Consider the following 22,296-nt stretch of genomic DNA (forward strand, 5'->3'; position numbering starts at 1 on the left):
GCCCAAACTCCTGTTGGCTATTGAGAAAGCTCTTTGACTCCAGAAAAGGCTACAATCAGGGATTTCTCAATTATAAAACTATCAGATAGGCAGCAGATTCAGCATTAAGAAAGCATATGTAACAACCAGGCCTCAAGTCCCCAAGGTTCACTGGAAAACACTGGTCATGTTCAAGGGTGCAATACCAAGACATCAGTTCATAGTGTTGATGGTTGTGCAAAACCGACTTGCTACTGCTGACAGAGTCACTAAATAGGGTGTGCAGATGGATTCTAAGTGCGTGTTGTGCTCGGATGATAGTGAAGAAACACACAACCACCTGTTTTTCGAATGCTTCTATTCAAGCTTCATTTGGAGAACACTAGTGAGATGGCTGGGCCTCACGCGACAGAGCCGTGGGAGAATGAAATTCAATGGCTTGCAAAACGAGTGGCCAGCAGAAATACTAAACGGCACATTCTGGGATTTCTCTTTACAGCAGCAGTATATCATATTTGGATGGAGAGAAACCTTAGAAGATTTCAGCAGCTTCACAGAGGCAAAGAGGATAGAACAAGAGAAATAGTACTGCAACTTCATATTGTAGGTCAAAAGCAACACAAATGGAGCAAAATGTTAGAAGTAGTTAACAGTTTTCCTTGCCAGCTAGATGATAAGTAACTTATGCGCTAGTGATACTGAAATTTTGTGATAGATTACCCTGAGAGCCTGTCTCTAAAGTCCAAATAGAGCAGGTCGTGTACAAAATTCTACTTTGGTTAATGAAATTTTCCCTTTGACCAAAAAAAGAAAAGTCGGGTTCAATAATAAATGTAACAAAAAGTTCTCACGTAAAGATGTTTGAATATTAGATTAGTACTTAAATCTTCGATCCTTTGGATTTCTCGTGTAAATGAGCGATCAACCAATAACTCGAAGATGTTCCACCTATTTTATAACAAGAATCATCTATTTTATAACAAGAATCACAACTTGAATATGAAACTGAATCGCCCTGAAGTATTTATTAGTTTTTATTGATTCATGTCAAAAAGGAACCATTAGAATTGATGATTCATATCTTTTAATTTTTGTTAAAAAAATGTCTGCCTCCCCTTTTCTTTTTTGTTAGAGTGTATATATATATATATATATATCAATGTTACTGCATAAATGTTAATGTGCAAAAATATTACTTGGCGACAAGTCAATTAGTTATAATAGATTATTATACAAATTATTATAGAAGGAAATTTACACTCTAAACTAACTCATTATATTTGGTTTCCTTTTTAGAGAGGTAGCAAGTAAAATAATCTTGTATACATGGTAGTAAAAAAATAATTAGTACTAAAATTTCCTCCCGACACTCCTATAAATTCCACACAAGTACTACCTCAATAAAAATCACATTATTATCATAGACTTTGGTGCCGTAAAGAGCAGGCCCAGGGGCGGCTCAACACAATTAGGAGCTTACAGCCAAACTTCAATGAGAGACCTTAATATTTTTATTTAATGAAAGAGTTATACAATATATAGTATTTATTTAAAATTTATTTTTCTAGCTTTTTGAGATGCAAAGCTATGAATAATCATCTTATAATCGATTTCTTCTAATAATTCTTTTTCAATGGATAATGTACTTAATCCATTCAATCTCTCTTGAGACATGGTTGATCTTAAGTAAGATTTTATCAATTTTAGTTTTGAAAAACTTCTTTCCGCTGCGTCAACTGTTACAAGAACTGTTAACATTATTCTATAGGCAATATACGAATTTGGAAAAAAAAATCAAGTCTTTTTATCTAATTGAGTATATCGATTAAAGTATTATCATCTACTTTTACTATCTCCCTTAACACTTTTAATTCGGAAAATAAATCTAAGCCATCAATATCAAAGTGACTATTATATTTTAAAGAACATTCAAGGTTAAGGCAATGTCTTTTTAAATTTTCATCATCTAATGATCTCAATTTTTTACCACTAAATAGAAAACCAAAATATTTTCATAGGCTACAAATTGTTCAAATCTATTTTGAAGCGAAGAAAAGGCTTGGTCTACTATGTATAAAAAGAAATCAACTCTAAAAATTCCTCAAGAGACATTCTAATTTCATTATAACATTCTCATCAAATTGTTTCTTTCTATAAATTAAATGTTTACTATGAAATTCAGGTTCCATATTCATCTCAGATGCAATTTCTTTAGCAGAAACCATAGCAGTTACAAATCGTTTCTCCCTATATTTTTGAAAAAAAGAAATCAGACCTTTTAGTTAACCTATGGCAACATCAATATGCATATCTATTGATTTTAAAGATTTGCTGATTGAATTAACCGCAAACAATTATCATGCCAAATATTCATTCCCAATAAAAACTCAAAATTTTCAAGTTCATAAGTTGCTAAAAAATTAGCTTCACTTTTAGTTTTTGGATCCTCACTAACTTCTATAATTTAAGTAAAGCATTTCTTATCTGTGGAGCTTGAAATCTTATGGCTTTAATACTTTCAATACGACTTTCCCATCGTGTTTGTGATAATGATTTAAGAGTTAGGCTGGGCACACTATATTTTAAAACTTTCCATCGTTTAGTGGACGAAGAAAATAGTGTATATATACGTTGTACCACTCCAAAAAATGATATAGCTTTTGTGCAAGAATTAGCAATATCACAAAGTACTAGATTTAGATTATGACAACCACATGGAGTATAAAACGATCTAGGATTTTATATCTAGAAGTCTTTTTTACACTCCTTGGTGTTTTCCCTTCATATTTGATCCATTATCATATCCTTGCCCTCTTAAATTATTAATATCAAGTCCAATATTTTTTATTTCATCTTCAATAACTTCAAAAAGACCTTTTCCACTTGTATCATCCACTTTTAGAAATTCTAAAAAATATTCAGTAACTTTTATTGGAGTTGTTGAAATGTCCACACTCTGCAGTATAAAATACATTTGTTCTTGGTGACTAGTATCTGGTGTGCAATCAAGTATGATTGAAAAATACTTTGTTTCTATAACTTTTGCAATAATTTTATTCTGAATTTCACATGCCAATAGATTTATCAATTCATTTTATATGTTATGTCCAAGGTAACGATGATGGATTTCATCATGTTTAATTCGTCGGATATGTTCTTGTATGACTGGATCAAATTCTACAATCATTTCAATTAAGCTTACGAAAATTCCCTTATTTTCTTGATAGATCTTTTCATTTTTTCCCTTAAATGCCAAATTATTTTTTTCAAGAGTTTTTATCATGACAATAATTCTTGATAATACATTTTTCCAGTGCTCTTTATCTCTATTGATTTGATCTTGACATCTTTATCTGTTTTAATTTTGTACAATCTCATTTCTAAATCAATCCATGCACTCATAGTAATAATATGCTCCTTTGACATTTCATGAGCTTTAAGTTTAGCACTAAGATTTCTCCAATCTCTACTACCCTCACTTGCTAGTTTAGTGTTACTAATACTAGACTTTGTATTAAACAATTTACAACAAAAACAAAACACTGTATCCAAGTCTTTAGAATAAACTAACCATTTTCTTTCATGTGTTTCCCCATTTGCCAATTTTTGAAAATAATGGGTATTAGAAAAATGTCTTGATAATTTGTCATTTGGAAAATCTATGTCAGTAATTCTAACCGGTCCCTTTTCTACTAGTAGATCCCTCAACCTTGTATCAATATTAGTCCATTAACTAGGATCATACATGTTTGTAGGAATATAATTATTCAGTTCATTAAGATCTTGATTTTCTTGAGGATCTATGTCAGATGTCTCATTCTCACTAATTTTCTCCTCTTCTTGTAGAATGATATTATCATCTAATTCAACCGGGTTAGTAACTTGTTCATCTTGAGAACACTCTCCTATATTTTTTGATTTTTATTGTTTGTTAAAAATTTATCAAGAGCTCCTTGTTGGGACTGTATCAAAGTTTCATTTGTCTTTTTTCTTTTAAGTTTTGAATAACTCGATTCATATTTTCTAGTTGACATATTTAAATTTTAATAATAATAAAAGAACAATATCTGCCATGCCAATGAAATATCAAGTACAATAAACTTTAATTGAAAAATAATACTAAACAAATGAAGAAACAGAACCATATTCAATTACAACTTTTTGTTGTTTAGCGAAAGTATTGTTTGTCACTATCTTTTTTCTATGCATAAATCACGTAACTTGTGAACTACCATGCAGGCGTTTGGGATTCTACGTGGCTTTGTGTGTGCCTGGTACTAAGTTTCATGAAGGTGTTGGAAAGAAATGTTGTTGTGTCTCTGCCTAATTTGTGCCAGCATATAAATCTCTGACATGAAGTATTGGACACCCTCTTAGGGAATAGTCTCTTATTTACTCTTTTTTTTTTTTTTTGGCATAGAAGTCTCTTGCTCGGAGACATTTTAAACAAGCTAAGAATATAATTTATTTCACTTTACGTTCTTCTATGTTTAATTTACTTTGTGAGACTGTCCATTAATACAAATTGTTAACTATCATGAACGGCTCGAGCTTTTAATTTTGGTTGTATAAGATTGCATGTTAAAGAAATTTGGAGAAAACTCTGAAAAAGGACAAACTTCAACTTTAACAATGCAATGTGTTAGTGTCATTCAATGCCCAATTTTGAAGAAATATAAGAAATAAATCTTGATATGATTTTTTTTATTTAAACTTAAAATATTGAAATCCCTTGCTCATCTTCATATTTTTTTGTGAAGTTCTCAATCCTTAAAAAAGTTTCATTAAAATCACCAATAAAATCGTGTCACGTAATAAATGAAACTTTTAATTATATTTTTAAAGTGGGCCGTTAAAAATAAGGACACTTTAGGACCAATAGGTAAACGACGGGGGCATTTTAGAGCGGAAAGTTTAACGGAGGACATTTTTGTACCAAATCTGATAGTTCAAGGGCATTTTAGGCCCTTTTCCCTGATTGTATACTCCCAACTCCTGAACATATTTTAACTCAGATTTGTGCATAAATTATTTTGGTTTCCCACGTAGTGTCTAGTATCTACAATGGGGCTCGAACAAATTTGGGTTCGCATATTGGGGTGTAAAGTGTTACTAACAGAGGCCGACTCTGAGATCTTTGGTTAATTTTGGCTCATACCCTATATGTGTTTTAAAAAAATAATTAGAAAGATACGAAATTAAAAATAATATATTCATCAGATGGATTTGGGTAGAATTTCATACTTGACCCCCATAATATATAAAATTCAAATCCTAATCCGCCTCTGTAGTGGTGCATGAAAGAGTTTTACTGCCTAATTAAGGTGTAATTTTCGTGGACTTCTTTAAGCTTAACCCTTATCCCATAGATTTGTGGAGTGATTTCAATTTGAACATGTTGTAATTAGTGTTGATCAATCATGTTTGAGCTCAATGAGCAGTGTATTGGCAGCAACGGTAGTTTCAACATCAAACGAGGTTAATGATTAATTTAAGGCGTGGTTGTTTATAAATCATAATTTTTGAACTAATCAGTAATTACACTATGGGCCAATTAGATTATGGATTGGAATATGAAATTGAACTTGATAATATTGCAGAAGAATTAAATTAAGGTGCATGGTCTATCATACTTAAGCAAAAAATAGTCAAGGTGTATAATATATGTATAATCCATGTGTATAATTAATGTTTATACTTTGTATACCGATTATTAAAAACAAACAATGAATCAAGATGACTATTTGTTACATGTTACATGATTTTGGCTTAAAAACTATAAATTCTACTTCTGATAACGTTCAAATCCACTCCTCAAAGAGTAAGTATACACGATCGTATGCAATATAATTTACCCAACTATTAGTCGGGGTCGAATCCCATAGGGAACAATATACTAGGCGATTAAGAAAGTAAAGGATTTATCGCCTACTAAGCTAAGCTAAACACTTTTTCGATATTTGATTTTTTATTTAAAAACTAACAAAGATAAAACTAACTAGAAAGCAGGTAAAATGATCAATGGCCAAGCATGAATACAAGGGGCTCTCAAGTAACGATCCAATATATTTCACGATTTTATTTCTAAGAGCGAGTCTATGTCAATAGATAATGATTTCTAAAATCTTATTAAAAGTCTTCCGACCAAATCAATGAATTTCACTCTAAGCTCTTACAAGCCTTAGTGTGATATTAAGCACAACCAATTGAATCTCAAGTTAACTTTCCTATGCCTAGCTCAAGTTATTAGATGAAGTTTAGAGCCTCAAATCCTTGTTAATTAATCTTTCTCAATCTCAATTTTTCTCTTCCGAGCTCAAATCGAAGTAAATGGGCGAGTCCTAGGGTTAACTAATCCCTTAAGAAACATTAAAGAATAAGATTAATTAAAAAGCCAAAGACCACTTCAATAGAGATAAAAATCAATCAGTACATAAGCATAACAAGAGATTTAATCTAACTTTGCAAATGAATATTTCCATAAACAAGATTAAAGTGATGGAATAAAATTCTACACACTTAGATATACAATACAAAGCAAGGAATTGAAGAAAGGGTTAAGAAATTTCTCATTAAAGGGCTCCAATTTTCTCCTCCAATGATGTGGTTGATGATGAACCCTAGCTTCCAAGCTTCAAATGTGGCCAAAGATGAAAGATATTTTGCCCTAAGCTTCACTTTTATAATGCCCAAATTTCCCAACTCAAAACATGATAAAAACAGCCACTAAATTTCGAAATTGCAGATCTGGTCTGTTTTTGCATTTTCAGCCACTTTTTTTTTTTTTTTTCATTTTCTTCAATTTGACATCTTTTGACTTGTTTTTCACTTGATTTCTTTCCGATCACTTCTCAATCATGTAAAACCTATAAAATAGAAGTAAACGATATTAAATGCACTACTTTTTTAATCAAACATAGCAAAAATATAAGATTAAAGAAGATATAAGTTGGTAAAATACCGACTTATCAACTTCTAAATTGTAATATGATCAATGTGACAAGAGTTTGAATTTGTATGATACTATAAGTTTAACGGTGAAATTTTAAAAGTCGAATTCAAAAAATTTAAATTTTAAATTCATCTCTCACAAATTACAACCGTTACAATGACCTGCTAGTGCAAATTACTACCAGTATATACAAAGGAGGATAACACATTTTTGTAGTCCTCACATGTTATCATTGGAATTTTCATCTTTTGAAGTTGTGAAGCTACTACACATGGCCTCATATTCTTTTAAGACCACTCTTGTGGGCCTTTGTACGTGCATAATGAACCATTTTGTGAATTTCTTTTGCCCTTCATTTGATTACATTTTACATTATTTGCGTTATACATTTTGGTAAATTTAAACAACTTTAGAGTCATTTTTTGTTTACAATGGAGCATTCATTAAGTTTACTCTACATTTAATTATTCAAATATGTTCCACTCATCTGTTCCCGTGCATATTCTTCCCTTTTTATTTGTTTTAAAATTTAAATCTCTGAGAGTTTTCTTCTTTTGTGAGCTAATCAATTTTAGGTATAGTGTTAATTTTTTTTAACTTTATTTATGTAATCTAATTATTATTATTTATTAATAAGGGAGGATAACACATTTTTGTAGTCCACACCGGATTATTATTGAAATTTTCATCTTTTGAAGTTGTGAACCTACTACACGTGGCCTCATATTTTTTTAAGGCCACTCCTTGTGGGCCTTTACAAGTGTACTAGATGATGAAAGCCGTTCAACATAAAAAATTGTACCACACTTTTCTTTTTAGTCTGTCTTAAAAAGAATGATATATTTTTATATTTAGAAATCATTTAACTTGAAACTTCCCTGTTTACCTTTAATGAAATGATTTAAATCCACACAAATATCTTTGACTTGTTTTAGACCACGAGTTTCAAAGGTCTTTCCTTTCTTTTTTAAACTTCATGCTGACAGTCAAACTATATCACATAAATTAAGACACAGAGAGTACCTTTTAGTAATATAATTATGAAATTTTTATTATAGAAAGTATTAGATTTCAATTAATTGAAAATATCAATAATAAATTATTTTACTTAGTCCGTTTCTCCCATTTATGACTTTCCTGGTTTGGTTCTTCAATTGAAAGATTTGAAATACACCTTCTCCTACCGAGTTTCATGCCATCATCTCTTTCTACTCAATAACACTGAAAAGTGCTTTCATGTGTTAGCGTTTGTTGTAATCTTAAATTTTTAAGTATAGACCAATTTCATCATTTTAAGAAAATGTGTGTATACATTTCTTGACCGTTTATATTTCGTCTTCTTGATGTTATTCCTCATTATTTGTGTGAGACATATGTGTCTAAAATTAGTGCATTTTTATCCTTACCCAAAGGTATAAGTTTTAAATCTTTTGGTTTTATCACTTCTTTAGCGGTTTTTGTATTCAATTTAAATCGTTATTTCTTTTTTGAATTTCTCTTTGTTAAATTTTTAAGAGCGTACATTTACTATTTTCTGAACTTATTATCATTATTTAAATGTTTTTTTTTTTGCAATTGTCTCCTCTTTTTCACATGGACCCCACCTTAATTTTTTTTTTTTTGTAATTGTCTCTTCACGTGGACCCCACCTTTTTTAAAATTATTTTATTTTAACTATATTAGAAGAGTGAGTGGTTGACGACCAAACCCTCTCTTCTAATATAGTAGAAGTAGAAATGTAATTGTCTCCTAATTCTTCACGTGGATTCCACCTTAATTTTTTTTAATTATTTTATTTTAACTATATTAGAAGAGTGGGTGGTTGACGACCAAACCCACTCTTCTAATATAGTAGAAAAGAAATAAGTGTATAATGAACCTTTTTGTGGATTTCTTTTGCCTTCCTTTGATTGCATTTTACATTATATGCCTGATACATTTTGATAAATTTACACAACTTTAGATCATTTTTCGTTTACAATGGAGCATTCATTAAGTTTACTCTACATTTAATTATTCAAGTATATTCCGCTCATCTGTTCCTGTGCATATTCTTCTCTTTTTATTTGTTTTAAAATGTAAATCTCTGAGAGTTTTCTTCTTTTGTGAGCTAATCAATTTTAGGTATAGTGTTATTTTTTTTTTCTTTATTTATGTATTCTAATTATTACTATTATATATAAGGAACTACAAAAGGGTTTTTGTAGTCCTCACAAAACTTTTCAAAAAAATGTCAAACTTTTTAATTAATTACTTCTTGGTCCTAATCTTATTTTTTGAAGTCAAATTTATTTTTTGAAGTCAAATTTATTTTTTGTTCTTATGGTTTACTATTTAAAAATTATCGAACATTCTGCCTTATTTACCTTTTTTCTATCCGGTACCCGCATTGGAGCTCGCCTAATCCAGATTCGCGTCGCATAGGGCCCAATCGGGGATAGCGCTCCCTACCAAGGATTTTTTCATACTCAGACTCGAACTCGAGACCCTTGATTAAGGGAGGAAAAGTCCCATCCCTTGCACTTTATTTTCCCAAAAATCTTCTATTGATCTTATTATTAACCTAAAAAGTAGTCATTTCTTTGCTAGATATTCTTGCTTCTTGTTGCTATTTGTTTTCTTCTTTTTCATTTGTTGCTTATTATAGATTTTTAAATGTAAGTATTTCTTTTACTTTATATTTGTATTATGAAATTTAAGAATTTCTGAAAATTCTTTTACTCATATGTGGATATTTCTTTTACTTTATATTTATACTTTAATGAGCTCATATGTGTTTACCAAGATTATTAGTACAAAAATAATTTTCAGATAGTTTTAAAAATTATTAAATGATGCCATATAATGTCGAAAATGAAGACAATATTATCAGTCAAGATCGGATTATCTTTAAAATATCTTGTTTGATTAACTAAAATTAATCTTTTAAACACAAAATGAGTTTGAAGTAGGGCGAAATTAGAGTGGCAGCTACCGATTTGATCGGATTCGGCAGCACTTTGGTTCAAATTTTGTATTTGTCTTAAAAGTTTATTTTGTATAAATTATTAATTTAGAACTAAATAACTTAAAAAATTAGGATTCGAAACTCATATATTTCAAATTATGGCTTCGCATTTAATTTGAAGTAAATAATTTCATCAAAATGAAAGTTAAGATATTAAAGGAGTGAAATAAAAATTTTGCTTTTATATATTGAAAATATACTTATTTGAAGTTTAATTATTACCAACATAAATTATACTTCTTTAATTCAAATATTACTTTTTATATCTAAAGTTGAGCCCGGGCTTAGCACGGGTCTCATGAGACTAGTTTATTAATAAGGGAGGATAACACATTTTTGTAGTCCTCAGAGGATTATTATTGGAATTTCCATCTTTTGAAGTTGTGAAGCTACTACACGTGGCCTCATATTTTTTTAAGGCCACTCATTGTGGGCCTTTATAAGTGTATAATGAACCTTTTTGTGGATTTCTTTAGTCCTTCATTTGATTACATTTTACATTATTTGCCTTATACATTTAGATAAATTTACACAACTTTAGATCATTTTTCGTTTACAATGGAGCATTCATTAAGTTTACTCTACATTTAATTATTTAAATATGTTCCACTCATTTGTTCCTTTGCATATTCTTCCCTCTTTATTTGTTTCAAAATTTAAATCTCCAAGAGTTTTCTTCTTTCGTGGGCTACAATTTTAGGTATAGTGTTAATTTGTTTAACTTTATTAATGTAATCTAATTATTTATTAATATTCTTATAAAATTATTAGGTTTATTGGTATAAAGACTCAAAATGAAGAGGACCATTAATGTTCAGACTTTTTAGACAATTAACATTTACCGTATATAGTGATCCCCACAATATTAAGGCATTACCACATGTAGACTCAATTTGGTATTTCAATTTTATCGAAGAATCGAAATACCAAGACTTTAAACCCGAATACTAAATAGAAGATCGAACTTTCAAAAAGTTAAAATTCGAAACCGGACCGAAGAACTGAATTAATTCGATCTAGTCCGATTGTTCAGTTTTAATAGCCACCCCTAGTATAGAATTTATATACAAAGATTTAAATTGTTTTTGTTTCAGGGAAGTGGCTTAATGAAAGTTATTGGTATTTGATTTTGCTTCATGAATTCATAATTTGAAGAGAACTGCGTGAGTGGAGTAAGTCTTAAGATGGCTACAACTATATTTTGATGCAAGCAGAACTTTATTAATTGACTGAAAATTTCTATAACAATATAAACCTTTAGGCACACCGATTAGTCCAAGTTGAATCAAGAAACACCTTCAGGTGTTAATGACTATCCTCTTCTTTACAGAATTTTGTTTACTCTTTGGAACCCATGAAAGATTCTAATTTTGATGGTGCTTGAATTCAATCATTCTGATGCTCTTCAAAGGGGCTTGAATTTACCTTGATTGCATAAAGTAACAAAGGACATAATGAATAAGATAATACAATGTCAAAAACTCAGGTTTCAGTAGTGGAAACAGGAACAAAGAGAAGACATTAGAAGAATATAACATTCTAGATACTAAACAAAAAGTTTGGAGAACTGCAACCTCCTGTCTTTGGACACCACTCTCCTGAATGTGGTGCATCATTTCCACTGAGGACAGGATTTAGGTACATATTAATTTGGGAAAAGCACTGCAGTGATAAACCATTACAAATAGTCACTTAGCTGAAAGGGTGACAAAAAGAAAAAGAACAGAGACAGGATGATTGATAAATTTCCCTTGTTTAGTAGAACTTTGATAATAATAAGTTGCCAGTAACATATAGATCTTAGCAACTCTTGACCGAAATGCCTTCCTAACGTTCAATGTCCAAACAAGAATGGTGGTTACGGTAGCCCAATTCTTAATTAAGCACTGGAAAAGTAGTAAATCATCAGTAGAAACTAATAATTTCTAACAGTAATGACATGCCGACATGCATTCTGAAGAAAACGAAAATCATGAACTGAAATTTATTTAAACAAATCTGAAAAAGAACTCAGCCATCAAAGTAACTTTTGACAATTATTTCCTTACAATAAACTATAAAACATCAAAATATTTACCATTTTAAATGATTTTTCAATAAAACATTGATTCATGTAAAATATTGAAGTAGAGAAGTAATAACGGGAACGAACCTTCAAATTCTTTTCGATTGACAACGAAAAATCAACTCAATTTTGCACTTCACTTCAACTGCTCACAAGTTCCAAGAGGCTTAACCATCAAGGCAGTCAATATTAAATTGTCAAAACAATCATAGTACAGAGTCCATTTTGAGAGAATATAAAAGCACCTTTTCCAAAAGATTAGTTTGAAATTCTAAAAATTATACCTCTGGAGCTTTCAGGCCTGAGCAGCCAGCTAAATATTCATCTTAGGTTAAGCAAATTGAAAATTTGGCTTAGAGAGCACGGTCGAAGTAGATCCAAAAATCATGTCAATATTGATTAAATGCTTGCATACTAAATAACAGCAGCTAGGAAAAATGCAATATAGATTATACAAAGAAACCAAATCTTTCAAGCTGAAATCGTAAGGTGGTGGGCACAGAAAAAAAAAAGAAAAAGAAAGAAGTAATTTGTTGGATTATGAACAATACAGAGAGAATGCATCAGCACAAATTCAAGGTGCAATGTGAGAGAGATAATGAACACCTACGCTGGAATATCGGTTCAATATCGTGCAGCAGTATGAAGATTTTATTAGAAAACCTTAAAAAAAAAAAAAATTCTATTAGCAAATCATAAATTTCCTCGGGAGGCATAAGATACACGAAATAGAAAACCACCAGAACATGTAAGCATAAACACCAAAGCAATAGCTGTAGAAAAATGCACATCTAGGAGTTGTCCATGCTAAAGCGAATGAACTTAATGTCTTTTTGCATACTTGGAGTAGAGAAGAACTGGATAATTTTTCATTACAAAAAATATAAATAGATAATTTCTGACATTTACTGAAAATAAGAAAAGAAAGCATTCACTCACTGAAATTATTGGCCTAGAAGCACGACAGAGAATGCTAGAGACTCTACATCCGTTAGCACTTTCAAAAGGCCTTGTTATAGCACACATGAATAGCTGATGTCCCCAATAGAAAAAAGATTTTTCAATCAATAATATTAAATCCAGAGAATAGATAACAAAAGTATAGTGCATACAGGTAGGTCTTCTTCTTTATTCTACACCTAGTCATATTTGACTTTCTTCTGCTCAGTTTGCTTGGCTACTTTTTTTATCCGGGCTACTTCACCATTATCTAATTCAACAGATGCATCAAATTCAGCCATTTGCTTGGGGTAAAATGTCATTAGAAGAGAGTTAATTATAATACTATTTTAAAAGGACAGTCGTGCTAAAATTTTCAAAAGGAAATGAGCATAACTTTCTTGTCAATTTTAGGATTTACTTTCAAAAAGGCAAAAATTTTGCAAAGACAGAAACCACAATCCCAGTTAATGAAAATAGAAAGAATATGTCCAGCAGATTACAATTTCATGTACAGTAAAAGACCAGAAGAGAACACTAACCATCTCTTGCTTTTTTGATCCTCCGTCCATATTTTTGTTATAACTCCATATGTCAATCTGCCCTGCAATCTGTTGCCATCAAGTTATAGCCTTTGGAGATCATCACCCATTGCTTCCGCATATTAGTACTACTTCACCAAATATATGTTTTGTCGTGTTGTCTCCACTATCTGGGCAATCTAATCCTGGACAACCTGCTAGAATGCTTTTTAATGTAGATTCTATTCTGCCTCAAATAAGTAAAGAATCAAATGATTCCCGACAACCGTGTCTTATACTGTATATGCAAAGATGCATCTCTCAGCAATCTATCAAGACTATCTCTGTTGACGCTGAGTAGGTGTCTTATTCAAAAATGTTTCCTAGAAAATTACTAAGATAAAAAGCCAAAGAATCTAATACCTCAAGCGTAGATGAACCAACGATAGTGTCTACAACACACATCTTAATTAATCTCATTATATATAAATGCAAAGTATATAAAAAAAAATGCCTCTAAAAGAGTTAGATTTTTCCTTTGTAAAAAAGAAGACTTTTAATCAATGTATTCAATATGTATAAACTGCCCAAAGAAACAGAGGTATTAAAAGTTCCTCCTTGTGCCAAACTTTGAGCCTAAAAAAATGCATATTAAGTTTTGTCACACGCCTGAGCGCTTATTCATGCGGTCAGAGACTCTACCTCTAGTTTGAATTTAGCTGTCTGCATCCTGCAGGTCTGCACTGGAAGAAGCAACAGCTGATCAGAGATGCAGATGCTTCAAAATCTTATTGTAGAATTTATACAATTGGTTAATCTAAATAAGCATTAGACCATGGAAAGATATAGTCTATATGATCAAAAATGTATCCTCAATTTATGCAAAAATGAATTTTTAATTTTAGACAGAAAAAAATGAAACCATGGTTTGTGTTTTGTCTTCTACCATTAATTAAATCGAAAAGCTAAAAGAATAAAGGATAATGTCAGGTTAAGAATATGAAGTTCCCGCCTAACTCTTATTTGATTTAGCCCAATTTGTTGTACTATTTCTCTAGAAAAACCCATCCAACCCCACTGCACTATGTAAAAGTGACAATGTGCAAAGAAACAAACCTAGAGATAAGAAACTTATTTTTTCACCAGAGATAAGAAACTCATTCAGAAAAAGAGATTAATAATCATCAACAACAAACCTCTATACAACTTCTCTAATATATCAGTATCTTCTCATCCAGAACTTAACTCAAGGTAAAGAAAAGCACAAAAACGGTAATCAAACAGAGTCTACCTCTAAGGATTCTTACCTCCATTTTGTAATATTTCAGGAACAGATTGAAATGGATCAAAAGCAGAACCTTCAAGGATTTGAGAGTATTTCGAGAAACAATGGTAACTCCTCCTCCGTTTGCGTCATTATGCAATTGCGATAACTCACCATTTGTTGTTGTATCTGCCTCAAATTTGTCTGCCCTAAATCTACCACTATCACAAATAGGGAAGAAACTGTTAATCTGCAGCAGTTACATTCTTGTGACTTCTCACCCTTTCTGAAGAACTATATAAAACTGAAATGGTAACTTTGGATAGAATCTTGTATCAATATATGGTTATGATAAAGCCGGTTAGCATATTAATTTGGTTAGATACAGAATGTGATTTCAAAGTTTGGAAAAAACATATGAAAAGTGAAAAGTTCAGAAGAATCAAAGTTTAAAAAAAAAAAAAAAAGAGTGGGGAACGTGTGAGAAGTTGTATCAGTTTCAAACCTGAAAACTGCAACCGGTTAGGATTTTAATCGGAATTAGAACTTATAATAAAAAAGACTTACTGTTAGGATAAAGAGACAGAGTTAAATATGGACCATGGCAGAAGCTTTTGCAGAAATTCAAAGTGGAAATCACGACAGAAAATGTTTGAACTTCAAAGACAGCCTTACACTTACTTCATTGGTAGTCCTTAATTTACATAAATAATCTGCAGTTGAAGCAAGAAATTAGAATTTACATGAACGTCCTGATTGTGATAAAAGCCAAAAAGTCACAATGCATCCCAAATCTGCTAATCAAATCTCCTAGCTTTCAATAATAATGCTTGAGATTGCTTAATTGATCTCAAATACAGCTTTGGATTAACTCACGAATAAGTATATTACACGAAAACTAAATTGAAATCCCTGTAACTGAAGCACGAAATTGGAAAAAAGAAAAGAAAAAGAAAAACACCCAGATAAAGACAAAACCCAAAAGCACAATACCATCTTTCCAAAACAGCAAATCAAATCACCTGCTTTAATTTTTTGTTTACAATTCTTGTGAGTACTTTTTTTCATTGGGAAAAAAGTAATTTTATTATTTATTTTTTAAATAAAATATTTATATTGGTGATTTTTATATAGATACACAATTCATATTGTCTTTTATATATTTATTTTATTTATTATTTATTAAATACAAATTTTCTCTTCATCAACAGACTAGAGCAATGCCAACTGATCGATGATTCCTGATAGCTTTGCCATTACATCAACTCTTATCATCAATACCATCTTTATCGTATATTTCTTTTTTCTGAATGTGTCAAATGGTACACATTTCACTTTCATTGCTCTAATTTTTCTTTATCATTTTCCCCATTATTGTCCAAACAGAATTATTAGGTGGTGGACCATTGTACAGAATTATTAGGTGGTGGACCATTGTATATTATTGTTACTTTTAACTTTTCCCCACATATATTTTCCACAAGCCCCATGTTCATCTGTCGGATTTTTTATGCTTTAATCACATTATAAATGGACCATCTTAAACACTCAATTCATTAACACAAAAACAGTATTTATCTCTTATCAAACTCACAATCAACAGCTTCAGTTTCTTCAACTTGATCTTAGTTTTATCTCTACTGTTTCTCTTTCTCCAGCTTTCTTCCAATTTTTCCATACAGCCCCTTTTTTTCCAGCTCTGAGTATACTAAATATCAAGACTCTTGAAAATGGTTGATGCCTTTGTGTCATTTGCAGTTCAGAAACTGGGTGATTTCATCATACAGGAAGTTAACCTGCGTTTAAGTCTGAGAGAGGAAGTGCAGTGGCTGCGAGATGAGCTTCTCGTCATGCAGTCTTTCCTCAAAGATGCAGAAGAAAAGCAAGTTGGAGATCAAAGAGTTCAACAATGGGTGTTTGAAATTAACAATTTTGCTAATGACGCTGTCGCTATACTGGAGACTTACAGTTTCGAGGCTGGTAAAGGTGATGAGAGAGGATTTGCTAGTCGTCTTAAGGCTTGCGCTTGCGTATGTAGGAAGGAGGCCAAATTCTACAACGTCAGCAAGGAGATTCAATCACTCAAGCAGCGAATCATGGATATCTCTCGCAAACGAGAGACTTATGGTATCAGAAATATCGATAATATTGCAGGAGAAGGGCCAAATAATTATAGGCCAAACAATCAGAGATCTGGCTTGAGGAGAACTACCTCCTATATGGATAAGCAGGATCAGATTTTTGTTGGCTTTGAGGATGTCGTAGACAGATTGCTTGCTGAACTTGTCAAAGCAGAGCCACGCCGAACCGTCATCTCCATTTATGGCATGGGCGGGTTAGGCAAGACTACTCTTGCAAAACATCTCTACCACTCCCCTAGCCTAACCGATATCTTCGATGCACGTGCTTGGGTATGTGTTTCTCAACAGTATAACACCATGGATCTCCTTAAGATTATCATCAAATCCATCCAAGGACGTGACAGGGAAACTCTAGATCTACTGGAAAAGATGACGATCACAGATCTAGAAGAGCACCTTCAGGATCTACTGAAAGAGAAAAAATACCTTGTGGTGGTCGATGATGTATGGCAGAGAGAAGCATGGCAAAGTCTGGAAAGAGCACTCCCAGATAGCAATAATGGAAGCAGAGTTATTATTACCACGCGCAATGCGGATGTGGCCAAAAGAGCAGATGACAACGGTCTTCCCCATAACCTTCGTTTCCTAACAGAAGAAGAAAGTTGGGACCTCTTTCGCAGGAAACTACTCGACGTTGAGGCAATGATCCCAGCAATGGAAACGCTAGCTAGGGATATGGTGGGCAAATGTGGAGGCTTACCTCTTGCAATTGCTGCACTAAGCGGGCTTCTTTCACATAAAAGGGGGCTAGAAGAATGGGAAAGGGTGAAGGAACACCTTTGGAAACGTGTGAAAGATGACTTCATTGCAATCTCGGACATACTATCACTGAGCTACAATGATTTGCCAACTGTGCTCAAACACTGTTTTCTTTACTTTGGTATTTTTCCAGAAGATCGTGGGATTGATGCTAAAAACCTAATGTGGTTGTGGATGGCCGATGGATTGATACCAAGAGGAGAAGAAAGAATGGAGGATGTAGCTCAAGACTTCCTGAATGAGCTGATAAGGCGAAGCTTGGTTCAAGTGGCAGCTACATATTGGGAAGAAGTTACTGAATGTAGGATTCATGATCTACTTCGGGATCTTGCCATACAAAAGGCATTGGAGGTAAACTTCTTTGACACTTATGGTCCGAGAAAGCAGTCCATATCCTCCTCATGTCGTAGACATACCATCTATGGTCAAGGAGAAAGGTACCTCACTCTTGATTTTTCCAAATTGAAGTTAAGGTCAGTTACATTCTTTGATCAAGAAGGTCTTAAGCTGGATAGGATAAAGTTCCGCAATATGTTCCAACATTTATATGTGCTATACTTGGAGATTGGTTCTGACAGATTTACACTACCAGATGCCATAGGAAGTTTGTACAGCCTCAGATACTTAGGCTTTACAGGTTATTGTGATATCCCCTCCTCCATAGGCAACCTCAAGAATTTACTGACACTCCAGTCCTTGAATGAAAGGACATGCCGACTACCTCCTGAGATAGCTAACCTAGTAAATCTAAGACATTTAGTCGTTCCATATTCAGAACCTCTGCAACATATAAACAAACTCACAAGTCTTCAAGTTCTTAGAGGCATTTGTTGTGATCAGTGGCGAGATGTTAACCCTGTTGATTTAGTCAATCTTCGAGAATTAAGCATGGATGGTATTAAGAAATCTTACTCCCTAAACAACATTAGCAGCTTGAAAAGCCTTAGCACTCTCGAATTGTGGGTGTACAGATGGTGAATCATTCCCAGCCCTAGAATTTCTTAGTTCTTGTCAAAAGCTCCAGAAATTGAGGTTAGATGGGAGAATAGAAAAACTGCCCCCGTCAAACCCATTTCCAAATTCAATCACAATGATGATCCTTTGTACTCAAAACTCATGGAAGATCCGATGCCTATTCTGGGAATGTTGCCAAACCTAAGGGATCTCCAATTATTAATAAGAGCTTATTCTGGAAAAGAAATTACCTGCAGTGATAACAGCTTCAGTCAACTGGAGTTCCTTCGTCTTGAATATCTTCCAAACCTAGAAAGATGGGATTTAGGCACAAGTGCAATGCCTCTGATTAAAGGTCTTGGTATCTATCGCTGTCCAAAGCTAAAGGAGATTCCAGAGAGAATGAAAGACGTGGAGAGGTTGAAGAGATATGATATCCTATTTCGGCGTCTTTCATAATAGCAGAGGTAACAAATCCCAATCCCTAATCACCATTTCTTTGATTGCTTTTACTCATTCTGCCGCACACCTCTTAGTATTAGGCTTATTAATATATTTTTTTCTTACATCACAAACTTACTAATAAAAGTCAATTACAAATAATTGGCTATAAGTAAATTAATTATGGCTGAGATTTTGTCTTGTATGACAAAAGTAATTATTTTGATTTTCATGGGTATACTTTCCTAAAAAATGTTTGTTGGTGTTTAGTAGGTGAATGAAAATAACTTCAAAAACATATATCTTACAATTACAAATTAATAATAATAGCACATTGGAGAGTTTCTTGATGAAAATTTGAATACTAAAAATTATTAAAACTGTTTCAGTATTGGTTGGAGCAACTAATATGAAGTTAAATATAATTCTATAGAAAATGACTCTCACCATTAAGTGAACATTATAATTACTCTTTAATTTAGGTAATTGATAAATCTGTTGTCTTTTATTGAATACTAATTATTATTTATGTCTTACAATTTGGGTGAAACAGGAGAAGCAACTAGCTGTTAGTGGAAAATAAAATGGCAGATGCGGGTACTGTTGCGAACCACTTGAAGACATTCACATTGTAGAAGCATTAGATTTCAGGGTTGTCAATGAGAGCTTATCTCAAACTTGAATATTTTGCTTTGGTTTTTGAGTGTTTAATTTCCTTTTGTTTTGGGTTTTATTGAGTGTGTGGAATTGGTTTGAATAGAATTGTTTCTGGGATTCTATGCAAGAATGATTTTGTGATGTTTTAATTAATTGTTCTGCAAAAATGGTTTCCTTTACTCTCTTTTACTGCTTAAATGCAGATCCTTCATCTAGCTTATGCTTTTTAATTCTTAGACTTTACTTATCATGTGGGGTCTGTCTGGTAGAGATTCTTAGATGTTTCCATTACGGGTTATGTATTTGTTGAGGATTATGACTCAGCATGGGAAGATGATTCAGATATTGTTATCTATGACTAATATGTTGAGATTTATTAAACTTCCCCTGTTATTTAGTTATTGATTGGCTATGAAGTTAATTATGATACCGTAGTTATGTGAGAATATCAATGTGCACGGCTATTCTCTATTTCTCTCAGTTATGTGTCAATCTTTGGACTTCACCGTCTTTATACAGTAAAATAGTTTTTGTCTTTACCTATTAATTTCTGTTTGGGGCTGATAATTTAGTAGCTTGAAACACTATTTACAAAGAAAGAAAGGAAAGCACTTGTTTCAATCTTGTAATAGAATGTTTTGAGTTTCACCTAAAATAATGGACTTTGACTTTTTATAGATACTGTATGGATTGATCTATTCTAGGTTTTTAGTTTCATTTAAATTGTCTACGTTTTGAAGCCAATGCCGTAATGAAAGAACCAAGTTAATTATGGTTTATAGGTTTCTGCCAATTTTATGTAATTGTAGCCCGTATCTTGCACTATTGTGAATCTTTAATGGTCCTTGAAATAAAATTTTATTTATTTTAAATCTTCGGCTAATGTGATTTTGGGCTATAATATTAGTTTTCTTGCTACTTAAGTATTATAGGCCATTAAAGTGATTGGTGTTGCATTCTGGAATGTATGAACTTTGACAATTGCATGTAAATCCCACTTAAAGTACTGCCTGGTTTGGTTCTTACATCAGTGCAATAATGAAAAGTGCTGGCTGTTGTATGTGTTTAAAATTTATGTAGTTTGTTAGTCACCAAAGTGGCCAAACTAGAATGTTTGATATACACATACATTATATATTCATATTTATTTTATGCACATATTATGTTTTTATAGTTTGTTAGTCACCAAAGTGACCAAACTAGAATGTTTAAAGTATTCACGTGCATGAAACTTTATGATATTGTTTTATGTGTGCATTTATGTTAATATAGTTTGTTAGTCACCAAAGTGGCCGAACTAGTATGTTTAAGAAAAATATGCATGCATAAAAATTGTCGTTTATCCATTAAACTAATGAAATGCCTATTATTGAAAATAAATGGATAAATTGACTTTCACTATTGCTAGAACTTAAGGATTTGACCAAAGGTGAATCAATTATTCTATGACTAGTGAACATAATGAGGTAAATTAATATTATTTAATCAAATATATATTGTATATCCAAAGATGTCGTATATGTTTGATTGAAAATATTTAATTGCATGTTAAAGTTGAAAATGACATTTAAATTATGATAGTATGTCGTAGTATCACCTAAAGGAGAATTACGATATACTTTTATTGTTTTGCTGAATCCACATTATTTTCTAATTTATGAGCATGTATATCTATTTTGCAGCTATTCCTCTTCATTCGCTTGCTTCATCTGTTACTGTGTTCAATGGATTGAACTTCTCTGAGTGGCATGAACAAGTCCAGTTCCACTTAGGTGTGATGGATCTTGACTTGGCTCTGCTGAAAGAAAAACCTGCTGCTATTACTGATACGAGCAGTGAGGATGAGAAGTCTTTCCATAAAGCATGGGAACGCTCTAACAGATTGAGCCTTATGTTTATGCGAATGACTATTGCCAACAACATTAAGAGTACTATTCCACAGACAGAAAGTGCCAGGGAATACCTGAAGTTTGTGGAAGAACATTTTCGTTCTGCTAATAAGTCTCTCACTGGTACACTAATGGCTGAACTTACGACCATGAAGTTTGATGGGTCGTGTAGCATGCAAAATCATATCATCGAGATGACTAACATTGCAGCAAGACTTCGGACCTTGGGGATGAAAGTGGATGACTCCTTCTTGGTTCAGTTTATTCTGAATTCATTGCCTCCTGAGTATGGACCATTCCAAATTAACTATAACACTATTAAGGATAAGTAGGATGTTAGTGAATTGTCCAGTATACTTACTCGGGAGGAATCAAGACTTAAGAAACAAGGAAGTCATTCTATTAACCTCATGGGTCAAGGAGTTGGTAAAGGACTTAAAGTGAAGGCCAACAAGTTCAGGAAGAAGAAAGCACCTGCTAAAGTTCAACAGGATGCTCATAAGGAACTCAAGGCAGAGAAGCCTTTTAGCCTAAATCAAAATAGCGACTAAATTCCCTAGACAAACTCCAGTGCCAAACTCAGTACATCTTCAGCAACAAACAAGTTGATTTTCACTCACTAACTTGCAGCAATCACGAAGCTTGATCTAAAACTGGAAATTTTGGACAGAAATAGTTTGCTGAAGTTGCACATTTTTTTGGTATTTCTGGTAGCTATTGGATCAAGC

At 32.4% G+C, this 22,296-nt stretch overlaps 1 protein-coding gene, 1 long non-coding RNA gene and 1 pseudogene across 2 annotated transcripts; 2 read left to right on the forward strand and 1 right to left on the reverse strand.

The window, feature by feature from the left end:
- Positions 1-11,340: 11,340 nt before the first annotated feature.
- Positions 11,341-13,121, reverse strand: LOC132059325 (uncharacterized). Its single transcript, XR_009415541.1, has 2 exons — positions 12,091-13,121; positions 11,341-11,600 (listed from the first exon to the last, which is right to left on the reverse strand). It is a non-coding gene; the product is annotated as an uncharacterized LOC132059325 (long non-coding RNA).
- A 3,192-nt stretch (positions 13,122-16,313) lies between these two features.
- On the forward strand, positions 16,314-19,828 carry LOC132059324 (disease resistance protein RPP13-like; annotated as a pseudogene).
- A 1,514-nt stretch (positions 19,829-21,342) lies between these two features.
- On the forward strand, positions 21,343-21,900 carry LOC132061100 (uncharacterized). Its single transcript, XM_059453971.1, has one exon. The coding sequence runs from the start codon at positions 21,343-21,345 to the stop codon at positions 21,898-21,900; it is 558 nt and encodes a 185-aa protein (XP_059309954.1).
- The last annotated feature ends 396 nt before the right edge of the window (positions 21,901-22,296 follow it).

This window comes from Lycium ferocissimum, chromosome 6, assembly GCF_029784015.1.
Source record: "Lycium ferocissimum isolate CSIRO_LF1 chromosome 6, AGI_CSIRO_Lferr_CH_V1, whole genome shotgun sequence".
NCBI classification, from domain to species: domain Eukaryota; kingdom Viridiplantae; phylum Streptophyta; class Magnoliopsida; order Solanales; family Solanaceae; genus Lycium; species Lycium ferocissimum.

What these genes read in the sequence shown, in the direction of transcription:
- LOC132061100 (XM_059453971.1), top strand. Translation starts at nt 21,343, where the DNA reads ATGTATATCTATTTTGCAGCTATTCCTCTTCATTCGCTTGCTTCATCT.